Here is a 23,784-nt window from a genome sequence, read left to right as displayed (position 1 = left end):
ATGCAGCCTTAAATCTGCTATATTCAATATCTGCCACCTAACAGACATAACATCCTTAAACATTTTGAACAAGGTTTTCCTAAAGTTAATAATTAGAATGAAACACTTATCTAGTTTCTTCAGGAAGCTTTCTGGTTTAAAATCAGATACCCACAAGCTCCTGCAAAAGGAAATGATCCACGAAGGAAAGAAACTTGTGTGCAATGCTCTCATTTAAAAACGAGAGGAGCAGTGGCTTTCTCACTTTGAAGGATCCGTGCTGTTATACGTGCTTATTCAGATATACTCTACATTTAAAATAAACATTCATGAGGTTAAAATTAATTTAATTTTCACAAATATTCATGTGTAGAGCACCTGTCTCTGCCAACTTTTACAATTGAAACTGGAATATTTTAGAGCCTAATTTTCCCTACAAAGCAGCAGTGGTTTTGCTGATTAGCACATCTTTTTCAAGCTCAAACCTACACATGCAATTGATCTACAAAGTCTCTTTTTTATGAAAACCATTTTTGAACTGTAAATGCTCGAAGAGTGCTGCTGCTGCTTGCTGTACCCTTCTTATACTAACCTTTGCTGTTGGTGAAGTTGGGATGATGTTAACAACAGGCAACTATTCTGGGAAGAGGCGGGAGGCAACAGACACAGTGGAGAAAACACCATTTAGTAGTTCTGCTTCTTCCTAAACATTACCCACCAGCCACAGCCAGAGTCAGGCTCCCAGGATAGAAATACTTTTGACAGGACCCTCTATGGTTTCTCTTCAGAGCAACGTACAAAGCTAGTTTTAAACCATCACTCCTGAAGGCATTTAACTTCCCAATGTTTTTATTTATCTAGGTTTTCATTCTTCAGACTAATCCAGAAAAGAAATCAGCTTTGCTACCCCCTCTTCTTTTCTTTTCTTTCCAACTTCTCCATTTACATGTTTTGCAAATTTGTTTCACTACAGAAAATAACTACTATAACATTTAGGGCTGTCTGGCCATGTCAGTGGCATTGGCACCAAGAGCTTTGACTTTCCTGCTCCATGTGGTACTGTGCAGACTACAGGTCAGAAAGCAAAATCATTCAGAACTTTGTCTTCTAGCATGCCTTTTGTCAGGAAATACTGAATGCAGAGCTAACAAATACTTGTAGTTTTGCTCTCATTGCTTGATACAATAATAAATACCTCACATTGGAGTGACTTCCAGCTTTTTGAGTGTAGGTAGTCAGCAACAATTCAGCACTCTCACTTAAAAGGTAAGATTAAGCTGTCAGAAATATTATCTCTGTGCCAAAAGTTGCACGGAAGCTTACTGACAGCAATCCTTGCTGTTGCTTGTCTCATTTGCCCTGTGACAATAGGATTCTGTCTTTATTTTTGAACTTTGAGTTAAACAGCTGTCAAGTTTAACTTATTTGTATAAACTAGTGTGGACAGATTAGTCCCTACTGATGTGCTAGTTATCTTGAGATTAATGGGAAATCCAGAGCTAGCAGTCAGAGAGGCAAGTAGTCTGAAGGAGAGAGAAATGCAATCCAGCAAAATCATGAAGTAGCTTCAACTTTTGGATTTTGTGACTCTCACTTGAGAAAACAATAAATAGCCTGCTGTAACAGCCAAGGGAGGAGAGCAACATTTCTGTGCTATAATGATCCGAGGAACTGCAAACACAGAGGTGCCTGTTCTTGAAAGAATAGAAATTTGATGGTATAATATGGATAGCTTAAAATCGCTATCTAAATTTTGAGATTTCCTAAGATACTGCCATAATACAGCTCTTCTCTTTTCCAGTGTAATCTAATGTTACATATTTAGCCATCAAATATTAAGAAACAATCAAGTGTCTGGGGATGCAAAAGAAACCCTCCCCCTCTCCAAAGCTGCTCAACACAACCTCAGAGTTACACAGCAAAAGAGGGAATACCAAGTTTTCACTTTGGGTGAAAAGTTATGGGTCATAAAAAGAAACAGAAATAAGTTTCTGATACATATTGACGTCTGAGGGGTTATCCTTATTTACTTCAGCAACAGAAAGATACTGACACTGCAATACAAATTAACATATACCCAATAGAAGTCCTATACATAACACTAAGAAAATGAAGAAAGCATGCAGCTGGGAAACTCCAAACTCCTCTTTTCCTTCTCCCACACTTTATAGGTAATATATTTTTGTTTATGTTTTTTTAGAACATTCACTACAGTGAGGCAGAATTTTAGAGGATAGCAGAGACGTATTTATACACTCACATACCATAAAGCAGCAGTGATGTAAAAAATGGCAAGGAAAATAAATTACTAAGTAGCACAGAAATAGAGATTGCAGCCACTGTTCCAGCCCTTACCTTTCAGAGTTGCCTTCTTAAGTACCTTCATGGCATAAAGCTGGCCTGCATCAGATCCTTTGATCTTCCTTACTAGAAATACCTGTAAAAAGCAAATGTTTTGTACAGATAAGTACTGAATTTCTACTTATAAGCCTTACTGCATTTGACAGGAGAAAAGATACTATTGTTCAGGAAATTACTAGTTGAAAGTATTTAATATCTATTTCACCTGCAATTTGTTGAAGTAGCTCTGGAAATTTTCAGTTTTAAGCCTTGACCACCTCAGAAAGAAAATATGTTCAACATTATTAACTGGCCTTATATATCCAATTAAAGTTGGGTGAAGAGTCAGAATTAGTGTGCACATAGCTCTTCATATTCTGACCAACTTTACATGAAAAAAATTTATATCTCATTTGTGTTTTGGAATGTGCAGTGTCTTAAAATTATTGCCATCAATTACATTACAGAGAAAAACCAATTTGGTCTGATTTATGCTGGAAATCATGAATGGTGACTTTGCCTAAGATGTAACTGAAGCAGAAAGTCCATACAGCTGAAAAATCTGTTATTCTAATAAAGACAGTTTTCCCTGTTATAGTCTCCTATGCCTCATCTTCTGACAGTGTAAATTTTTAATTGAAATAAACTAAAATTGTAGCTAAAAATGTATTCTATTTGTTTTACTCCATGCAAATATATTTATCTGCCCCTGAGTGCATCTGAGCACTGGAGAGGTAGTGAACAAAGAAATCAGTAGCTTAGTTTGGTCTTTATAAGACTTTCAGTGTTTTAATAATTGAAAATAAAATAAACAAATCTTTTAGTTGATTCCCAGGACTTACTCTGTCTGCTGAGGTCAGAAGTACCAGACAACAGTGTCATTTTTTTATTTTTTTTTTTATTTCAGCACTTGTGTTACTGGACAGAAGCTGAAGACAAACGCAGAAATAAAAATACAGTACCACGTACATATAATTACAAATACATAAATTAACAAAGTCTAGGAGAAATTATATAACTGATGAATGTCCAGTTAGATTAAAAATTCTTTAGCAATTATTTTATTAATTTCCTGTCCAGGAACCATGCAGTTTTGTTAACTGTCTCCACCTAAAATATAAAAAGCCAAAAAAAAAAAAAAAAAAAAGAGGAAGTCTGTTTCTAGTGCATTATTTGCAAGTTGAAAGACTTTTCTTACTAAAATAAAAATCTGTAAACAGATTAGGATCTTCTCAAACATCCTTTAAGGAAGGGTTTGTGGGGAGGGAGAATAGCTTTTACCAAACAGGTACAGAAGCTAGAAATAGAAAAAAACCCCAACACCTTAATTAGAACTCTTACATCTGACAGCATCATTGCTACCACACTTCTGCATATGATCTGATACATTTTTGGTGAGACTTTCCTTCTCAAGATGTTTCCTGTGTATAGGAGATATGCACAGTTCCTCAGCCAAGCTGCCCTGACTAGCTGAGCTTGGGCACATGTTGCTTGTTCCCATCTCCTGTTTCCTAGTTTGATGAACACACAAATAGCTCCGGCACTCACAACTGTAGGAACAAATGATGAAATCTGGATCCAACAGGAACACATAAGACTTTGTGAAGTGTTTTTCATTAACATTCATGATAAATTAAGCTCAGCTGCTCCAGCATTAACAGGAAGTCAATCCATTTAGAAGTTTACAGAGAAAAGCTGGGATATTTTTCTATCCAGCTCAAGTAAAAGACTTAATTTTTGCATTACATTGAAAGGGAGCAGAAAGTCAAAAGCAAGCTTGCCCAGACACCAGATTTTCAGCTGTATTATTATTATTCTGTAAAAATGGTTATGGACTCTTTACCCCCAAAAATGCCAAAACTCAAACCCTTAAGATAATGGTTTTAAGCAGTAGCGCACATAGAAAAGCACAGAATGCTGCATCTGCAGAAATATTAGGCTGCACTTCTAGAAATATCTTGTCTGCCATGTAATCTTGCAAAACTTGTAACACCTGTATTGCTATAATAAGCAAAATTACCAATTTACGTTACTAGTCACTAGTCAGCTGTTCCCTGTAGCATGGGATAGGGCACTTGTCTGCATTCCTTCCAAAAAAGATGAGTCAAGAACACTGTGTTCTTTTTCATAGGACACCAAAATAATCATCAAACCAAAAAAGGAAACAGAACAAACGAAAATGCATTGTACTGCAAAATGACATCATCCTGATTATTCTTAAAGATAAAGCTACATCACTCTTGAAACCACTAAGTGGCCCTGGAGTGCTTACTTGACTGGTTATATTAGCTGTACTATACTAGTTTCCCAAAATAGCATGGGCATGTGGCTGAGCATGACTTTCAGTTTTCTATTTTAATATGTTTGCAAGCACCTCAGGTTATTAACACCTGAACTAGCAAAACTCCCTGAGCTGGAACAATTGGTTTATCACCCAAATCCTAATCTAGAAAGCTAAGCAAGTGCTATGCCTTTCAAGAGTGTTGAGGCCACTCCCTTAGAAATTATCTCTAATCCTGCAAGAAATTATTTAGACCTTGGGTGAACAACTTGAAAACCTAAAGATTTGCATCTCCAGACACAATTTGAACCATTAGCTCAAATACCAAGGTGATGAAAATTTAGGTGGTTGAAGACTGCATAAGAAACAGAAAGTCATTTGTAATCACACGCAGCTCCAAACAAGTATGATGTTTATACTCACACTCTGATCTCCCAGAAATCAGATCTCCTTTTAGGAAGTGGTGGCAGAGATTAGGCATTCTGCTTATAAAATGGCTATAGCTAGAAGGCCAACTCAAACAGTTAATACTGACATACACCAATACACTATAAGACAGACAGCAAACCATTTCTAAAATCTTTACTGCCTGAATCTGAAAACTGGTCATTCTGTCCATGTTGCTTTTGCAGAAGACACTTCCTTCTCTTGCTCTTCTCCTTGTATTGAGTCATACAGTAAATCTAATTTTGAGTTGTTTGATTTTTCACATTTATTTAATTTTCAAAACTCAAATATCATCACTGTGTTCTCAAGAAATTCTCTAGATCAAAACTTGGTATTGAACGTTAACTTTCCTGATATCTCTCATCTCAGGGAACTTCTAATAGACTTAATTATCAATATAATTCTAGAATACTCAGAAGTTGATAAATACTCTCAATATAGCTTCTTTTAGGAATAAAACTAAGGGCCCTGATTGGGAAGTATTTTCAAAAAAACTCACAAAACAACATACTTACAATTATAAGGTCTTTCATGCCTGGTTTCAATTAGGTTTACTGTTCCAAAGGTTTCAGTGACTTATTTAAACTATGGAAAGACTTTAAGGCAGAACTGACTCTTCCCTCTTTCTTTCCATCTTTCATTCCTATTCTCATTCCCAACTAATATGTCCTGCTGAAGAAGAACTGTCTTTGGGATTCAGAAAATCGTTGGTCTTAAGGTTATGTGAAGAATGCTATTTCCATTAATTAGCTTGTGATCATGTAGCCAGGTTTTTTCCCCCCTATGATCTCACCATAATGATGGCCATCCTCTGCAGTGGGGTTTATCTCCAGGATCCTTTCAAGGTCTCTGAGTGTGAGCTTAACAGCAGTCTGGGACTTGTAAATGTGCTTGAGGTCCCATTTGCCCTTAGTGGGAACTGTGCAGCTGACTTCTTTAAGTCTTTGAATGCTCCTATTTATATCCTCCAACTAAGCAGCAGTGGCACATTCAACTCCCTGGTGAACAGGTCAGAAAGAGGGAGGAGAATCTAATTTTATAAACAGTGATGCTCACTGCCCAGAACCCTAAGCATTATTTGCTAAACTGGTTTATATGCAGAAATCAAGCTAACAGACAAAAGTGTTATTAAAATGAACATAGAAGAGCTTTGCTTATCTGCCTTTACAATATAATTTATATATGGACAACGTTATCAGTGTAAATGAACTCAGAGAAAAGATTATATTTTCAGTGTTGCTCTAGGTGATTAGATAACAATAAAAATTACCTTCCCATATGAACCTTGTCCTAATACTTTCAGCAGCTCAAACTGAGAAGGATCTGCTTTTTCAAAACCTTCCTTGACATGATGACTGATGTCTATTTCCTTCACGATACCTTCTTCCTGCAAAGAAAACAAAACAATATCCCCAAATCAGAACTCTTATCCTAAGGAAACATATTAATTTTTAAAATCTCATCTTCTGTGACACTATAGTCATGTAGCAAATTTTGAAAATAGAAACAAATGCTTGTCCAAATATTCCACGTGCCTTTTATGCCTTTTACTGGCTGGGGATGGTAATTGTCAGGACATCCAGGCCTGGTACTTCTGTTTATTGAGCCTCAAGATATGACTAAGTAAAGACAGAATACACAAACTGAGGTAAAAAATATACTGTGGAACTTGGTATGCCCATCAGAGACCTTGCTAGCAGAGTGGCATGTACTTGAATCTGTACTACAGAGGGTCCAGCACACACTTTCTTGCTTGCAAGAATTAGCTTTGGATTTTCCAGGTTCTTTTGTTAAAATATTTTCGCTGTCAATAGATGCATATTCCTCAAAGACACCAGTTCAATTAGGACTTTCATCTTGAAAGCTGTGACATATGGCATTTGTTTTAGTTGTTTGTTTCATGTTTTTTTGGCATGTTCCTCTAAAAAGAGAGCGACTGGATCATGTGAGACCCAGAGGGACTACACAGTTTGCAGCAACCCAGAAAGTCACTGAGCTGAAAAGAAACCTTGAAGAAAGGACCTGCTTTTCAAGGACACAATGATAAGGGAAGATAATATTTAGACTTATTTTTATTTTTGTATGCTTTGTACACCTACATTTGAACTTTTTGGTTTGGGCTTGTGAGTGTTTTTTTCTTTTTTTTTTTTTTCCTCCAAACTACTTGTTCTAACTTTCCTTCAACTAAAATACAGATTTTGAGTACAAAACTTATTTTTTTTCATATTCCAGTTTGATGGGAATTACTAATTTAGTACATTCTGTACTAAAAAAGAATAAATTTCATTCTCTTCTCATCCAGAAAAATTGCTATCACTTTCTACCAGCTGTAATTCATTGGATACATGGCTTGCACTACCAAGATTGCTTTCTATATTGTAACTTCATTCCTCCTCTTCCCTACCCTGCCCCTTTGCACTCATGTGCTTTGGAACAGGGACTGTATCTTCTGCTTGGTTTGGAAAGCTTTATCTACTTTGTACATGCTACCACAGTCATGGAAAATAATCATCGTCTCACAACAACTCATTTTTCTGAACCTAATTCCTCTAGTTTAAGGTTTGCCTGAAAGGAAATGCTTGAAACTAATGAACAGTTTTCACAGAGGGATTTAAAGAATTTCTAAATACGTAACTGTCAGGACCTCTCTTCTCATTTTTCTGGATTTATTTGCTGTGGGAGATATCAAATGTATAATTTTTTTTTTAATTTATTTTTTTCCTCAGTGAGAAAAACAGTAGTAAATTCATACAATTTCAATACTCTATATTAGCTGTTTCCTAAAGAAACCCAGTATTATCCACATGCTGTTATCAAAGGCTCCACCAAGTTCAGAAGTGATGAGTATTCATATCGAGGGATATGCATCTTTAGTAAACTGCCTGCAGCTGAGAGACTTGCACACTGATAAGAACATTATTTCAACCTTAGCCCACCCTGCCATGCTACAGTTTAGATAAAGTATCTGGAGAGCAGGGCTCACCATCCATCTTGTTCAGCGGTTACACACGAAGGATAAAAATTACTCCCCAAAGAGCTGGCCACCTGAATCACCTCCACACTAGACCTCACGTGCTTGAGAGTTTGCTCTCTGTGAAGCACAGGCAGAGTTTGGGAGGATTTACTTCTGCAGGCCAGTCTCTTTGTGTGGACCCCCACTTAAAAACCATGGTATGATGAAAAAAACTGCATGACATCTCAAGTCAATGCAGCTTGAGGGCACCTAGTCACTATTTCATGATTTGGCCCATCTCTGTTTTGCAGAGAAGCACAGCCCAGCAAGAACCATCCACTGCAACCAGGTGATGCAGGATGTGGATGCAAATTTGGAAATTATTCAGGAGACAAAACTCCGTGAAAAGAAAACTAACCCAAATTTTATATACACCATGTACCTTCCTCAGATTTTCTTCTCCTTTGAGCTGACACCTCGATCTCAAAAACGGTGGATGAGATCTACCACAAACAGCAAATTCCTTTTTAATTCAGCTAGATTGTACTTCAATCTGAACCATGAACTCATTGTCAGCAACATTTGCAAGTTTAATGATGAGTGAGTTTTAATCTGTCCATTCATATTAGTCATCAAAGTCTTAGGCCTACAACCTTAAGAATATTTCTCATTGTATTACTAAATTTAATATAACCTCTTTAAGTTCATGAAATGTGTTCAGTTACAGGAATATATTAAAAGTATTAAGGTGTTGACAATTCAGTTTGCTGGAAGAATGCTTAAAAATTTCTAGCATTTCCAGAGATTAGCATAATTAATTAAAAACTTGCAATAAAACCAATAATTACATGCATCTTTAATTAATATATCAGAAAAAGAGATATTAAAAAAAATTGAACGAAATACAAGGCCTACCAAAGTTTATCAGAGAAGCGCAGATTCTAAAGATGGGAAATATCTGTTAGATTTTGTGACTTCATTAAACTGTAAAAACGTTGATTAGAAGAGGCTTCTAAGGGTCATCTCGGTCAGACCAGCTGTTTTTTTTTTACTGTGGTTTCCAGTGTCTCAAACAATAAAGCTTGAGCCACTTCCTATGAAAGAATATTCTCTTTCAATTTGCCCAAAGTCAAGTCGAGCTGCCTGATCCACGGGTCCTTAGGAGGAAGCAGGATATTTTTCTAGGAAGGTAGGATTTCCTGTGGATTTCCTGTGGTCTCCTCAATAGAAAGGGGCAGCAAAGCAGCACTGAAGAAAAGCATGCCAGACATCTATTTTTTCACTGATCATCACCACAGTGGTGGCACTTGTGAGCTGTCCAAAAGGTAGATAGTATTTTAGCTAGTATGACAAACCCACTTCCTGCTGGAGCAGAAAGCCAAACTGTCAGTGCTTGAGACTGAAGAGGGACACAGCCCCTTAAAGGAAATATATGCTGATGTGTTTGCACACATGCACCCATTTGCCTTGCATGTGTTCCTATATCTTATTACTTACTTGGCTGCATAAATTCTGGAATAACTTCTATTTGTATTACCTTACTAGGAAAAAAAAACCCCACAAACCAAATGCTCTTATATTCTTGATTAATATTCTTACTTATACAGGATTTTCTCATTTACATCTTTTGAAGTCTCCCTGTATTACATTAATAGGGAATATGGCATAACTTTTCTCAGATATTGATGATCAGAGTGAAACCCAAACTATCAAATCACAGATCTCTCAAATGTTTTTGCTCTAAGTTGCATCTTAAGAACTTCTCTAACATGGACTTTTTTTTTCACTGTTCCAGCAACTGCAGCATATCTGCATCAGGAATTTGCATAACAACAGTAAAACTGAGGCAAGAGATTCACAACACAGACAAAGCCTGCATACTGAAGAAGCTGTTTTGATGAGAAGGATTTCACTCTGGAAAAAAATAGCAGCCAACTTTGAAAATGGTTTTGATCAGTGAAGTTGGTGGAGTCAAAAATGAATGTTCCATAGTTTGATCTTGTAACAGCTGTGCACAGCAGCCCAGGCTCTTGCTCCCTGCTGACTTGTCCCGACATTGCATTAGCTGGAATGCTTGACTTGATGAAGCTTAATCTTTCGTAAACTTCTCTAAATATTTATGTTTGCACAAAAAGCATCATCCTGTGACAAAAGTGAGATGGATGTTTTTGGCGGTTTGAAGACAGCACATGGTCAAGCAGGACAGACTAGAGGAGGGAGGGCAATGAACCAGAAGGATAAAAGAGGAATAGAGAGTGCTTCTCTATGCTACTACAAGAAAGACCTCTTCAGGGTCTGATTCTATACTGTATTACTCACTTAGAGGCTTCCCCCAAGCTGGCATAAGTTTTGGAGATTAAAGTAACCCAGTATTTGAATGAAAAGGCCATTTTGATCTGCTCTCCCTTGGGACAAAGGAGAAGAGAGCTTCTGTTCTTGTCTTGTGACTGTGGATAGCACAGGCCCCTCTTGAAGAAAGAGAGGTCCTAATGCCTGGTGGCTGATGGAGAGCAACCATGGAAAACTCTTCTAACTGCAACAATACTTCCCAACTCACTGTCACATACTGGAGTAGGATCAGAAAGTGTAGGGCTATGGACCTGGGAGTGAAGTGCAAAAAGTCATTCAAAAGGACAGGCCTTCCCAGAGAGCAACTCTTTTCACTTTAGCTGTAGTCTCTTATCTTGCCTGTTTTACAGCCTCTCAGCAAACATTATGGAAAGAATACCTCCTAGAAAATGGACAGGCTTAATTCCTTTTGGAGTCCTGTCTGGCTACTCTCCAAGAGGTTTCTGAACAAGCAGCGCCAAGGTCATCAGAGACCACATTAACTGTGCCCAATATATTTCAGCCACACACAAAAAACTTTCCTCACCAAGACTTCAAACATCTGGAGAGGTGGTTATTCAAGAATCAGCTACTTCTACCAATGGAAAATGTTATGCTACCATATCACAGGGGCAAAAGCCATGGTGCTAATGTAAGATTTTACTCCTTGCCTGGCCATCTTTTCAGTTGCAGAGGATCAAGACTGGGATACAGGTATGGTCATAATGGGTTAGCTTCGGTTTTTAATAAAAATATGTGCACTTTTGATGTGTAAGTTTTGCAGTCAGGCTTGCGTGCTGTAAGGGTTGATGTCAACAAAGAAATGAATGAAAATGCGGCAAGAGGAAATAAGAAATAATGATAACTCTGAAGTTATGTTATTGTCGTTTGAGAGAATAGTTATTTGTCTATAGCATATGCTCAAGATACAGACTTTATTTTGTTACCAGTCTTGCCATTTGGCAGGTTACCACCTAACATAAACCCAAATCACAACTATTTAACTTCCAAGTATCACAGGCAACACAACATTCCAAAATAATACAGTTCATTAAGCATTTTTAAAATCTGATATGGGAATAGTTAGGACAGGATATGTCTGATAAAGATGAGGCCAGGTTTCCACCTCTGTTTACAGGTTCTAATCTGGCTCAACCCATTGGAGAGTAATTTGTGTCAAGACATAATAGGCTATTCAAATGCTGCCTAAGGCAGGGAATGAACTGCCGGCCTGTATTCAGTTCTTTGAGGACAAGTATCCACATTAAAAAGAAAATGTATAGGAGCATTTTCATTAGCCTCTTCCCAAGCCAGTCTCCAGCAGCTGGAGTAAAAGTTGAGAAAGAAATCTTCCATTTTAAATGGTTTGTATTCCAAGTTCTGGCCTCTATTGTGGTCTGGAAAGATGCAAACTGAGAAATAATACCCTAAATGGGTCTGGTTGCTTTTTTCTCTACTGTCAAATAAACATTTGCTTTAACAACAATGAATTGGACTTACTGTGCCCTTAAAGAAGCATGTGGAACTCACAGTGAATCTCTCGGACATTGTGCCAGGTCTGTATTTGGCTTTCAAGCATAAGGTCACCTACCTTCTCAAAAGGTCATATGGAGTTAAATAATACACAACAATTTTAAGAGATCGGGATTTCCTTCCCTGATCTTTCACAAATGTGATTAGAATGTGTTATCTTGCATATAGAATTCCAAGAAGTAGGTCAAAACTTGCTGGAAAACAAAAACCTTAGAGCAATTTCTGTGGAGTACAACCCACTCTCAGTCACTGCTAAATTCAGCAGACTTTTCTATAGAGAGAATAACTATTAAACTCTCTTTAGCATTTCCCTCCAGCTCCAATTTTTTATCCCACATTTTTAGTTTCTTCTCCCTAATGCACGGTTCTACAGCTGAGGTTCAGCAGAAGTCAAACAAGCTAAATGGGAAGAGATGAATCACAGAGAGCAAAGGCAGTGAATACAATCTACTGGATAGACTGGTGAAGTCCATGAGGTGGAGATTTGAATATGTGGGAGATTTGGGTGCATTCTTGTGCTACTAGGCTTCCTGTGTGTCTTTGATGAGTCACTTAGTGTTGGATTCAGCTAAATAAATGCAAGTATTTATAGTGCAGGAGACAACATTTTAAATAATTGTCTAGGTTTACTTGGCAGTCAATAGAGAGAAGCAGGGACTTAATGATCAAAAGAGATCAGATGAAATCACATCCTGAAAAGTGCACATTTTTCTGTTCTGACTATGAAGAAAGCCTAAGATAACTTGCTGAGATGAATTCATGTTTACTGTATAATTTTGAAAAATACTTAAATAGAGTAGTATTGTGGACAGATTTTTAATGGCATTACAAAAGGTATGTTCACTGATAAATGCCATGGGAACCTTAACAAAACTTCTATTGAAATTTCTTTTTTTTTTTTTTCAAAAGAACTTTTATCCTTGAAACATCTACATGATTAAAAAATACTCCAAGGTGTTGGGAGTAATCCACTTATCAGGATTTTCCAGCTCTGGTAAATTAGGCATTTTTCTACTTCCTCCCCAACCTGAACTATTCTTATTTGCTTTTAACTATCTTGTGGGAATACTGTGAGAATTAACACAGAAAAAATATGAAATTATCTCATACTGCAGTAATGAACAGACAAATAGTCTGAAATGTATCCAGTAATACATGATTCAGGTGGCCTACAACTGAATTCTCCTTTAGCTCAGATTGAAGCATTTTGGTCTTGAAGATTGGTGCTCTTTATCTGATGACTATAGTGCCTTTACAGACTCAGTTCCTGACTAGGACAAATATATACAACACAATGACTATGAAAATGCATAAGAAGAACAATCTTCCTATTAAAAGTGTAGATATACATGAAATACAGGCACACACCAATTCTTGATTGAACTTGCAACCCTGGACTCAAACCACTAGTCAGAGTAATGCTAAATTTTTTGTTAATTCTGGTGCAAACTGCAATAGTTTATGAGGCGTGGTGAGTAGAAAGAGCACATAAAAACTATTAAAGCAAGGGGTTAAAAAAGGCAGAACAAAAGCAGAACTGTCTGGTCACAAAAAAAATACAAACAGTTGGCCAGCCTTACTCACATAGCAGTACTCTACAAATACTCAAACACACTTGTGAACTTTAACAGAAACAGTCTCAAAATGAGGATAAAGGACAAAGAACTCAGCTATATTGCTCTAAGCTACAATAAATAGGAGCAGGAACATTTTCATCAGCATCCTACTTGGCATGGCTTACAGGTGTGCCATTGGCCTTTACAACTCAGAAGAGCTGTAAGGTCCATTACTGATCCTTTCTGCTAGTGAACAAGCAAAAGAGGAACACTTGCTTCTCATTCACCAAGGAACTAACTCCCAGCCTGTCTGGAGCCAGTGCCTAGAAGAAATTATTACTCCTAGAAGAGTAAGTATTCTTGTTTCTTTATGATGATGCTATATCATCACTAAAAAGGGTTATGAAAACAACATGCAATAGTAGGGGACAGTATGCATGACTGCTTTGAAAAAAAATTAATTTATTCAGGTTTTCATATGTTACTCTCCACTACAGTTCAAGTTTGATTCCCAGGTCAGTATCATTCCCTGTGCACTCCGTTCTGAACCACTCACAAACTCACTGTGAGTGGCTTGGGTGACTCCCACCAAAGACCCTCCCAGTGATGCCCCCACCCACCACCACTGCAGCCCACTCACCAGAGCTGCCTGGCACCTGCTGCAGCACATCAGCATTCACAGGGAAGCCCTAGTGTGACAGTCCTAATGTGATGGCAACCCATCATTCATGCATTTCCATGACAGGATACAGGTAGGCCCCACATCCCTGTGTCCCAGCTTTCCATCTTTAAAATGCAGGTAAGGTCATCTTCCTTTTTCATGGAGTTAGTGGAGTATAAGAGCACTGAAAAGACTATGAAATGCTCAGATACTATGATATTAGGCTCCAAAAAGGCGGAAGGACTATCTGTTCAGGATACTATTAAAGAATTATAAATACTTACTAAATTACTCCAGTTTCCTTATTGCTGTACTCAGCTGCTTCACAAACCAGAAAAAAAGGTTTCTGATGTTTTACTAGTTCGAGTGTGAAATAAAAACTCCAGCTGCACTAAGAAGATAAACTGCTTAAGCAAAACATATTTGCAACCATTTCCTCACCGTTTCTTGATCCAAATAAAACAGCAGCACAGCACAGTAAGTAGAAAATACAAAGCCCTGGGGCATTTGCATGGTGATTTAAAAGAACTGTACCATCTTTAATATGCATATTAAAGGAAAAATATCAGGTTTCATCTCAAAATGTGAGGCAGAGTGGACAAAAGGCTGTAATAAGAGATAATCACATTACCAGATTAGTCAGTTTAGGAAAAATACCCATCTGCTGTTTACAAATCACTCGTAGGGTTTGGTAATTATCATTTTGCCTGTGAGAGGAATACTGGTCTGCTTGCACATTTTGTGTCCTCCCATTAATTAAATCAAGCATCAGCTAAGGGTTCAACCAGCTTGTACTTCACAAACTGGAGTCCTGCTGCTATTATTTCAGGGAAAAACGTGTTGTAATGAGGTTCATTATCTCAATGGCATTTTACAGGCAGAGTATTAATAGGGAAAGGGACTAATGTGAGGTCATTATGGAATCAAGGCAAATACAAATTAGTTTAAATGCTACTGTTCACAGCACAGAGCATCGGTGAAAGCATTGAAGGAGAGGCTGATGCAGCTGAATGAGGCAGAGAAAAGATGGCAAAAGAGAAATTCTACAGAGATGATATGACAAGATTTAGCAACAACATGGACAGAGGAATAAGAGGTGGAGGGCAGAGAGAAAAGGAATATCAAAAAGGGCACCAGACAAGGGCAACTGGTCTTGTGCCTATGCCAACAGAGAAGCAAACTGAGAGAAGAACTGCAATATTAAACAACTTGAAATGTCCCTTTTACACAGCGGCTTAATCTGATTTAAATACCTAACTATCTTCCTGGGATGAGGAAAGAGTGCAGGCATGCATGTATGTACTGGAGTGATCTGATGGGAAAGCTGGTAAGCAGCCCTGGCACACTTAGAACTGCTCCCAAAAGAAAGAGTGAGAGCACAATGGGGACCAGGCTTTGCTGCATAAATGGTTAATAGCCTTGGGCATCCATCTTTCTTCAGTAACTCAGCTGGGCTACCAAAACACATATGAATGCTGTAAATCCAAGCTCTGCTTATTTATGTAGACTCCAGCTTCAATTTTTAAAGTTATACAAAAACACACAGATAAAATAAAAAAAAGTTACACAAAGTACCTGACAATCCCATGCTGGGCTCCAGTTTCATGGACAAATATTTAACAAGGGATACTAAAACTGCATACTTATCTCTTCAGCTGTACACTTTTATTACATCCATTGCTATGACTTAGCTCATTTGCAGATGTACATATTTCAGTGCCTAAGGACTGTTACCACATACTAGTACCTGTTTAAAACAGATTTACAGCAGTCTACTGAAAATCTGGCCCAGGAAAAGCACATTTTGCGGTTTTGTAAACTACTAAGGAGCCTCTGGTTCATGTCCCTCAAAGATTCACACAGCCAATCTCCAAGGAACAAGCTGCTAACTCATTATCACACATCCTCTTTTCTATGAAGGGAATAATTGTTTACAATCACTGTACTAAACAGAAGCATATATTATTTATACACACTGACTGAAAATATGTAACTTTTAAGAATGAGAATAAACAAAACACAGAAAATCCATCTGGATGCAAAGAAACTCCTTTGCAACATTGTTTGAAGACTCCTTTATTTCAATGACATCAAACTACTGTATCAATCCCTTTTGCAGAGATTTACAATGGATAATGTGTTTTTGTATAATAAAAGTGCATGTGGGGTAAGTTAGTTTGTTCTCAGCTGACTGGGATCTTGATGAGCTTATCACTTCTTCACCGCAGCGAAAATCAGAAGTTCAGCCAAAGCTGATCCACAGTCTACTGAAGTCCAGAAGGATACTTCTCTGAGGTATCTGTCTAAACTTGTGTCCAGCTGACAGCGAAATGGTTGCTTTTAGGCTTTGCTTTGTTTCAGACAACAGCAGGCCTCTAAAACAGGACTTAGTAAGTCTGCCCCTTTCTGCTGACTGTAAAATCTATGTGGATTAGCTCAGATACAGATTAATTCTCCCTTCCCTCATACCTCAATGATTCCTTTAGCATCAGATGAAGCATACATGCATTTCAAAAGATATACACTGCATTATACTGGATATTTGCAGGCCAGCCCTTGACTGACCTACCTGTTTTCACTATGGATTTTCTAAAGTCTCCAACAGACAATGTGAGGTGCTCTCTCAGTTTCGGTTTTCTGACCTGATGTATACCTGTACCAACTATTGCAACAATCTTCTGCAGGGACATTCTTACCCTGCCTGGCTACTGCCACGATCTGCTACTACAAATCAGGGAAATCAGGGCTCTTGGACGTGAAACTGGAAGAGCAAAACCACAACGCTGTGTCAGACAGCTTGCTAAACTTTCACGCTGCGGGAAGCTTTAACAAGTATGAGACAACACCAGTTTCTTCAGCCTCTTAATTCAAAACACATTTCACTCGTTAGCACAATCCTGGAAGTATTTGGCCCTTAGATCACCTTACAAGAAACTTCCAAGATAACTTAAAACTGAGCCCAACTGCAGCGCTCACCACCATGTTCCTGCAGACTGCAAGATATGGCCCTGCAGCCTTTTTACTCTGCCTCAACTATGTAAAGGGAGATTTACATCAAGTGCTCTTGGTTCTCATCTTCAACCACCTTATTCACAAAGACTCTATTGAAAATAACGGTACATGATGATCAAGGAAGTCAGTTGAAAGGAATTATTTTTGTTTAATCCATTTCTGTGCAGAAGCCTCCAAGATTTTTAAGTATTGAGTATAGCAGTTTTAGAGCAAATTCACTGCTCTAGCCTCCATTCTACAAATATTTTTTTAACATATACACAAAAAGGTAAAAGGTCAAACTGAGATTACAAAGTTCCTGCCAGTAATTTTCATTGACCTGTGGCTATTTCAACATTTTCCTGTTCTGGCTGAAAATGATTATAACAAATCCACATGGCATCTTAACAGGTAGAGGTTGTGTTGCTGGTTTTTTTTTAAATAAAAGATGATCCAAATGGCTTTACTGAAAAACAGTTTGCTGGACACTGTAAATGGACAAGGTGAAGAGAGAAGACAAACTTGTATCTACTTTCTTACTGAATGGACATAAGTGATTACAGAACTGTACTCAGAAAAAGACCAGAGAACAGATCTTTATAGTGCAACATCCCAACCTCTCTCATAAGGTTATTCCCAATGAGCTGGAGTAGTTAAAGGTTACTATACAGTAAACTGTGTGAGATTGTTCCTACACTCAGAGCAGCCACAAAGCTGTCTGGAGCTCCTAGAAGAGACTAACCTCCCATCAAGAGAAAAGTTAATGGACACAGATTAAATGAGTTCTTCCTATTCTACTTTAACATTCATTTCAGATATAGCTTCAGTTAGTAACCTGAACAAATAAAAATGAACAGCAGAATACAATGCCAAATTCCACCCATGCATAATCAAATATTTTTAATATCAAGCTAATAAAAGAAAAATGCTTTTTGATGCCCCATATGGTGGACGCTATCACACTGATGGTCAAAACCACCAGCTGGCTCCATTGGACTGCAAAGCCAGTGAAATCCTTAATGCAGCTGGAAGACAAAATTCTGAAGAAGAATCTGATGCAACATTATAATCACCAATAATTTTTTTGCCACATAAAAAATTAATTGGAAACTCATTTGAATTCAGCAATCGCGTACGAAACACAGATACCAAGCAACAGCTACTCCTGTTCCTTTACAGATAAGGCATTTATTGTGCTTCTCAGGGAGTCCTAGGCCATTATGTCCACAGTAGATTATAGCCTTTATAGAGGGTCTTACTTTATAACCCTAGCCAACCAATCATATCTGCCTCACTTGTAACTACAGTGATATTTCATAAATAATAGCATAAAGACAACTGAATAGTAAGTGAAGTAATTCAATCAATCAGTAACAACAAGAAGTTAAAATTAATATTATGGACAATCGAAAAATAGAGAACACAACAACCAGAAGATGACCAGTGAAAGTCAAAGAGGAAAGCTGAAACCACAGCTTTTTTAAAGTGTTACTTTAAAGAAGTGTTTAATCAAATGCACAAGTCCAGCACTCATTTGTTTCCCCATTTGCCCTGTCATAAACAATGAGCAATGCCACAGTGTTTCCAAGACACCACGGGAGGTGAAGTTTCTGTAATTTAAGGCAATACTGCAAGGAAAAAAATCTTTAATGTAAAACACAATGAAAAACTGATTATGAAATTGCCACAAATTTTGCTTTTTTTGTATTCTTAAATTTATTTACATTTAAAACTGTTCTTTTTCATTGCTAACTACGTAGCAGGGTTCTGCTATGCCAAAGTTCCTGTTTGCTTTGTTAAAAGCTCAGTTTTCTCAAAAACATTATTTTTGGACTGTTTTTTCTGATTTGTTTTCAATGTTCAAAATGTTTCTTTACCCACAAAGGCTGAGTAAATTGACATCTGCTACCCTTGAATTTTCTCCAGAGGTTATAACCAAAGCTTTTTGTATAGGGCAATATCAAAATTCTTTGTCTTCACAGGACTCCTTATGTTTGTGAAGATTAACATGGATATCTTCTGTGAGTTTGCATTAAACTATGTTACTGGATCCACCTGAAAAGTGAAGTAACATAAGAACTACATCTCTGCACAGCAGCTATATCTTAACTTCCAGTTATATGGAATAGTGAGTAAAGCTGGGTGACATATAACACTGCTGTGTAAATAGCCTTCATTTGGAGGTAAGAGTAGAGAGAAGTAAAAAATCCACATCACCTTTCATTTCTGTAACTACTTCTATGCCAACAAGCTGTAACTGTATGTTTTAAGGGCACCGAAGGTTGATTAGGTGCAATTATAACTAAGATTCCTCAAAGTACAGAGAGCAGAACAACAATCTAAGCCATTTTTCTTGCAGTTAATGGTACTGAAAATAGAACTCATCTTTTGTGCCAAGACTGCAAGTTAGCCCAGTGTGACATATACTAAATATGATAACTATTATAGGAAATGCACAACATTATTTCCAATTATTAACAAGGAAAAAATATATATGTTTACATGTATATGCTGGGTTTTATCTGGAGCAAAATCAGAAGAAAAAAAAATTTTTTTACAGAAGTTTATCCAAAGACCTAAGAAGTTGATCACATATTAACAGTGCCTATCAGCCAAGCTAGCTACTGAATCTCTCTCCCTCAGAAGTCACCAATAAAAGGCACATAATCCCTTGCAGTATTTTCTTCACCAAAAAACAAGCAAATCAAGTTACTCCCCATCCTACCTGAAAACCACCTGCCTTGCCTTCCAGTCATCCCATCACAAATATTTGAGTGGCAAGCTGAGTCTGGGAGAGTGCTGAGAGGAGCACCAGGGCTGGGCTGGGCAGGAGCCAGGGTGGGATGCAGCTGCACATTCCTGGGGTCCTCATCAGCATTATGAAGGCCATGATGGGGAGATCAGCAGAGCTGCCACTCCTCAATCCATCATCAGCTCCTCCACCTCGGAGAGGCATTGCCTCAAAAAGGCTTCCGGCTGCTCTGCTGTTGGGAAGTTGTAACCAGTCTTTTAAATCCTGACTTGAAAGTAAGCCACAGCAAGTAAGGTGGCTGTTCCCACAGCGTATAACACCCTGGAGAAATGGCAATAATGAAAGGAGCAGGGCTGTGTTGTAATTGTGGCCAGCTCTGGAAGAGACATAGGCAAAACACACGGGGCACATTCTAGCAGTGCAGCCTCAAAGAGATGCTGGAAGGATTTGGGTGGCAAAGAGTCATCCTAAATGAAGCTGACAAACTCCTAGCCCGTCGCAGCCACACAACCGTTCAACACTGCAGGGTAACACCTTGGCTATTATAATTACCACAGAAATTCTGGGCAAAGGCAATGAACAGCTTTGTAACCCATATGAACACTGCAGACAGATACCAGAGGAGCTCTCAGACTTGGTCTCACAACCCCTTCCCAGCCCACTCTGGGATTTGAGGAAAACCCTACTGGTCTAAACAGGGGCTGTTCCCCACCTCCTAATCTGTGCATGAAAACTGCAAGCCCCAAATCAAGCCTGTTATAATGTCTACCTGCATTATTTCTCCAACTATGCAAGACTGGAGACATACACCAAATCTAAATTATATTATGGATAAAGTCAGAAGCAATAAACTTAATCACAGTATCAAAAATTCAGGTTAGATATCTGGAGAATCCTTCCCTGGAAAGGACAGAGAAACGCCAGAATAGATGCCACTTAATGTGTAACCAGCTTTTATCCTACTACCCTTCAACTGCCCTTTTTTTGTTTTATTCTATCTGGTATTGCATTCTTCTGTTGTGTTTTTAAAGGGCCCACAGTATGTACACATGGCTGTAAAGACAATGAATACTATTAATAAATGGTGATCATTACAAGATTTATAACAGATATTCATAATCCTCCCTACAAGTATAGGGCCCAGATCTTAAAAACCCCTCCCTTTATTAATAGGCATAGTTCTGATTTATGCTTTTAGCTCCATTACTAGCAACATATGTAGATGTTTGAGAAGAAATTGCTCTCAGTTTTGCAGGATCAGACCCTAAAAACAGAGGATACAGATGGTGAACACAAGATGTACACTGAGGGAAAACAACTCTTGTTTCCCCTGATGGCAGAATGCCAGTTAGTTAGAGCCTGCTAATGGTGGTACAAGAGGAAGAACTGTCATGCATATATGCCAAATTTACTCATATAAAGAGTGAATTGGGCATCAATATCTGTTGCAGCTAATCAACAAAATAAGGTAAGTGGAGCAACAAATTATGTCCCTTTTAATCAACTAACACTGTCATCTCCTTTATAAACACTGAGAGTTTCTAAATTTGTTGTTAGTAAGTTTGAAGCAGTAAAAGAAGATGGAAACATCCTGTTAACAAAATACTGGCTAGACTATCAAAGAACTTACTACAGACTTTAGAGCAGCATCAAAACACATAAATACCATTACTGCATGAAGAAAAGTCAAAGACGAAGAGAAGATTCATCACATGGTCTTTAAGAATTATTTGATAAAAGAATAAATTATTAGATCCTGATTGTGGATTTCAAACAGTATGACTCCACTATACTGGACTCCACTATACTGATGAAGGCATAAAAGTTTGAAGACTTAGGCCTTTATTTACTTGCTGCTTAACTGCATCAGTCTAGACAACAACCAGGTTATTTCACCTCATTATAAATAATAATATAACATATAATGAGGTGTTATTTCACCTCATTATAAAAGGAAGAAGAAGGAAAATCAGCAGGATTTCACCAGCTTATCTTCCTTCAGAATGCAGGTCTTCTCTGAAAAAAGATAAATGCCACCGACTCCTCTGGTATTCAGAAGGTGGCATCTGGACCATGTACCCCTGATGTGAACATCTGCAGGGGAAAATTCTCAGTGTTTCTGATACAGCATCCCAGCCAGACGAGCTCCAGTACTGTATCGATTTATATTTTAGCACTCCTCAGTGTGAAAGAGCTCAGTTCCAGACTATAATCATTTCCAGGGAAGTGATTGTTCCCCTGTACTCAGCACTGGTGAGGCCACACCTCGAGTACTGTGTCCAGTTCTGGGCCCCTCAGTTCAGGAAGGATATTGAGGTGTTGGAGCAGGTCCAGAGAAGAGCAACAAGGCTGGTAAAGGGACTTGAGCACAAGTCCTATGAGGAGAGGTTGAGGGAGCTGAGGTTGTTCAGCCTGGAGAAGAGGAGTCTCAGGTGAGACCTCATCACTCTCTACAACTCCCTGAAAGGAAGTTTTAGCCAGGTGGGGGTTGGTCTTTTCTCCCAGCCAACTATCAGTAAAACAAGAGGGCCCTGTCTGGTCTTAAGCTGTGCCAGGGGAGGTTTAGGTTAGATATTAGGAAGAAATTCTTTACAGAGACGGTAATCGGGCATTGGAATGGGCTGCCCAGGGAAGTAGTGGATTCTCCATCCCTGGAGGTTTTTAGGATGAGACTGGATGTGGCACTTAGTGCCATGGTCTAGTAACCACGGCGGTAGTGGATCAAGGGTTGGACTTGATGATCTCAGAGGTCCCTTCCAACCCAGCTGATTCTATTCTATTCTATTCTATTCTATTCTATTCTATTCTATTCTATTCTATTCTAATGCCACACAAAAAGCAACCATAAACAAACTGAATTAAAAATTACCTAGGTATTTAAAGAAACTTTTCCTAAAGTGATACAGGTCTGAACACATGGTTACTTAAACAGCAACAAAAAATCCCAAATGTTTATATAGAAAATGACTAAGAAAATCTAGGTTTTCATCCAGCTTTGAAAGCTCCTTGCACAGGATGCCACCAGACACTGCAATCTGTACAAAAATATTTCATTAATATAGAGCCTTATAAAATCCAGTAATTCAAAACTAATTCAACTGAAACCCAAATGAGAAGCTGCATGGTTCACCTGGTTTATAAAAGACTAAGAACCTTCAGTAAACCAGTGTAAAATGATTTCCCAAGAAAACCCCTACTTAACTACAGAAGGTGAAAACAAAAACCTTTGGTTATAAATGCATAAGGTAATTGCCTGAGGAACAGCCCAGCATTGCATTAGTTCTGCAATGTCCCTTCATTTTGCTTTCTCTCTCTGTGAAAGGAAAATTAAATTCCTTTCAAAATTTCCAGTGACACTGAAAGACATTTCAACAGTCCAAATACAGGATTTACTCCACTGACCACTAATGCCAAGGGTCCCAAAACCACTCACTCTGAAAGAAGATGAGTTTTGCAATTTGTAGCTGCATCTATAAAGCAATGAAAAGTTAATGGTTTCCTTTTGACTGCCATAGAAAGGGCTACTTTGTATGTTTCTTTCCTCAGGGAATCCAATGCTATAATTTTCCATTGGAAAGTTTCTGTATTCCTGCATTGCTAAAGTGACTGCAATGCTGACCTAATCTGGGTCATCAAAAATCTAGGATTAATCACATGTCTAAAACAAACAAACAATTAATTGTTACATAAATTTACTTGCTTATCTGTAATTATTTCTATCAAATACTATGCAGCATTCTTCAAAATGTTAAAACACACAGGCTGTGACTTCTACATTTTTTATCTATAAAAAATAAAAAAGTAATTTACATTTCACTTTTCTTTATTGTTATTATCAACAGGATATGCACTATGAACATCATCCACTGCAAGTAACAACAGAAACATTAATCTAGCCTCAGAAAGCCCTGCAAGTTGGGTAAGTATTAACCTCAGATGCTGTGAGGTTAAGCTGCTTGCCTA

General features: G+C 38.0%; 1 protein-coding gene across 10 annotated transcripts in view; it reads right to left on the bottom strand.

The window, feature by feature from the left end:
* Positions 1-23,784, bottom strand: part of RPS6KA2 (ribosomal protein S6 kinase A2) — a 289,256-nt gene that overhangs the window by 96,087 nt on the left and 169,385 nt on the right. For 9 of the 10 annotated variants that reach the window (XM_017813724.1, XM_017813729.1, XM_017813731.1 and 6 more), the window contains 2 exons: positions 6,318-6,434; positions 2,335-2,416 (listed from right to left, as the gene is read on the bottom strand). In XM_017813724.1, coding sequence (XP_017669213.1) covers positions 2,335-2,416; positions 6,318-6,434 — 199 coding nt within the window. Of the gene's footprint in view, positions 1-2,334; positions 2,417-6,317; positions 6,435-14,362; positions 14,510-23,784 lie in introns of those variants that run through there. The other variant, XM_017813733.1, reaches the window with a different exon arrangement.

The sequence above is a fragment of the Lepidothrix coronata genome, unplaced genomic scaffold (assembly GCF_001604755.1).
Source record: "Lepidothrix coronata isolate B3197 unplaced genomic scaffold, Lepidothrix_coronata-1.0 Scaffold42, whole genome shotgun sequence".
In the NCBI taxonomy this organism is placed as follows: domain Eukaryota; kingdom Metazoa; phylum Chordata; class Aves; order Passeriformes; family Pipridae; genus Lepidothrix; species Lepidothrix coronata.
The sequence above is the reverse complement of the archived record's forward strand: the minus strand, read 5'-3'. Positions and strand labels throughout refer to the sequence as shown.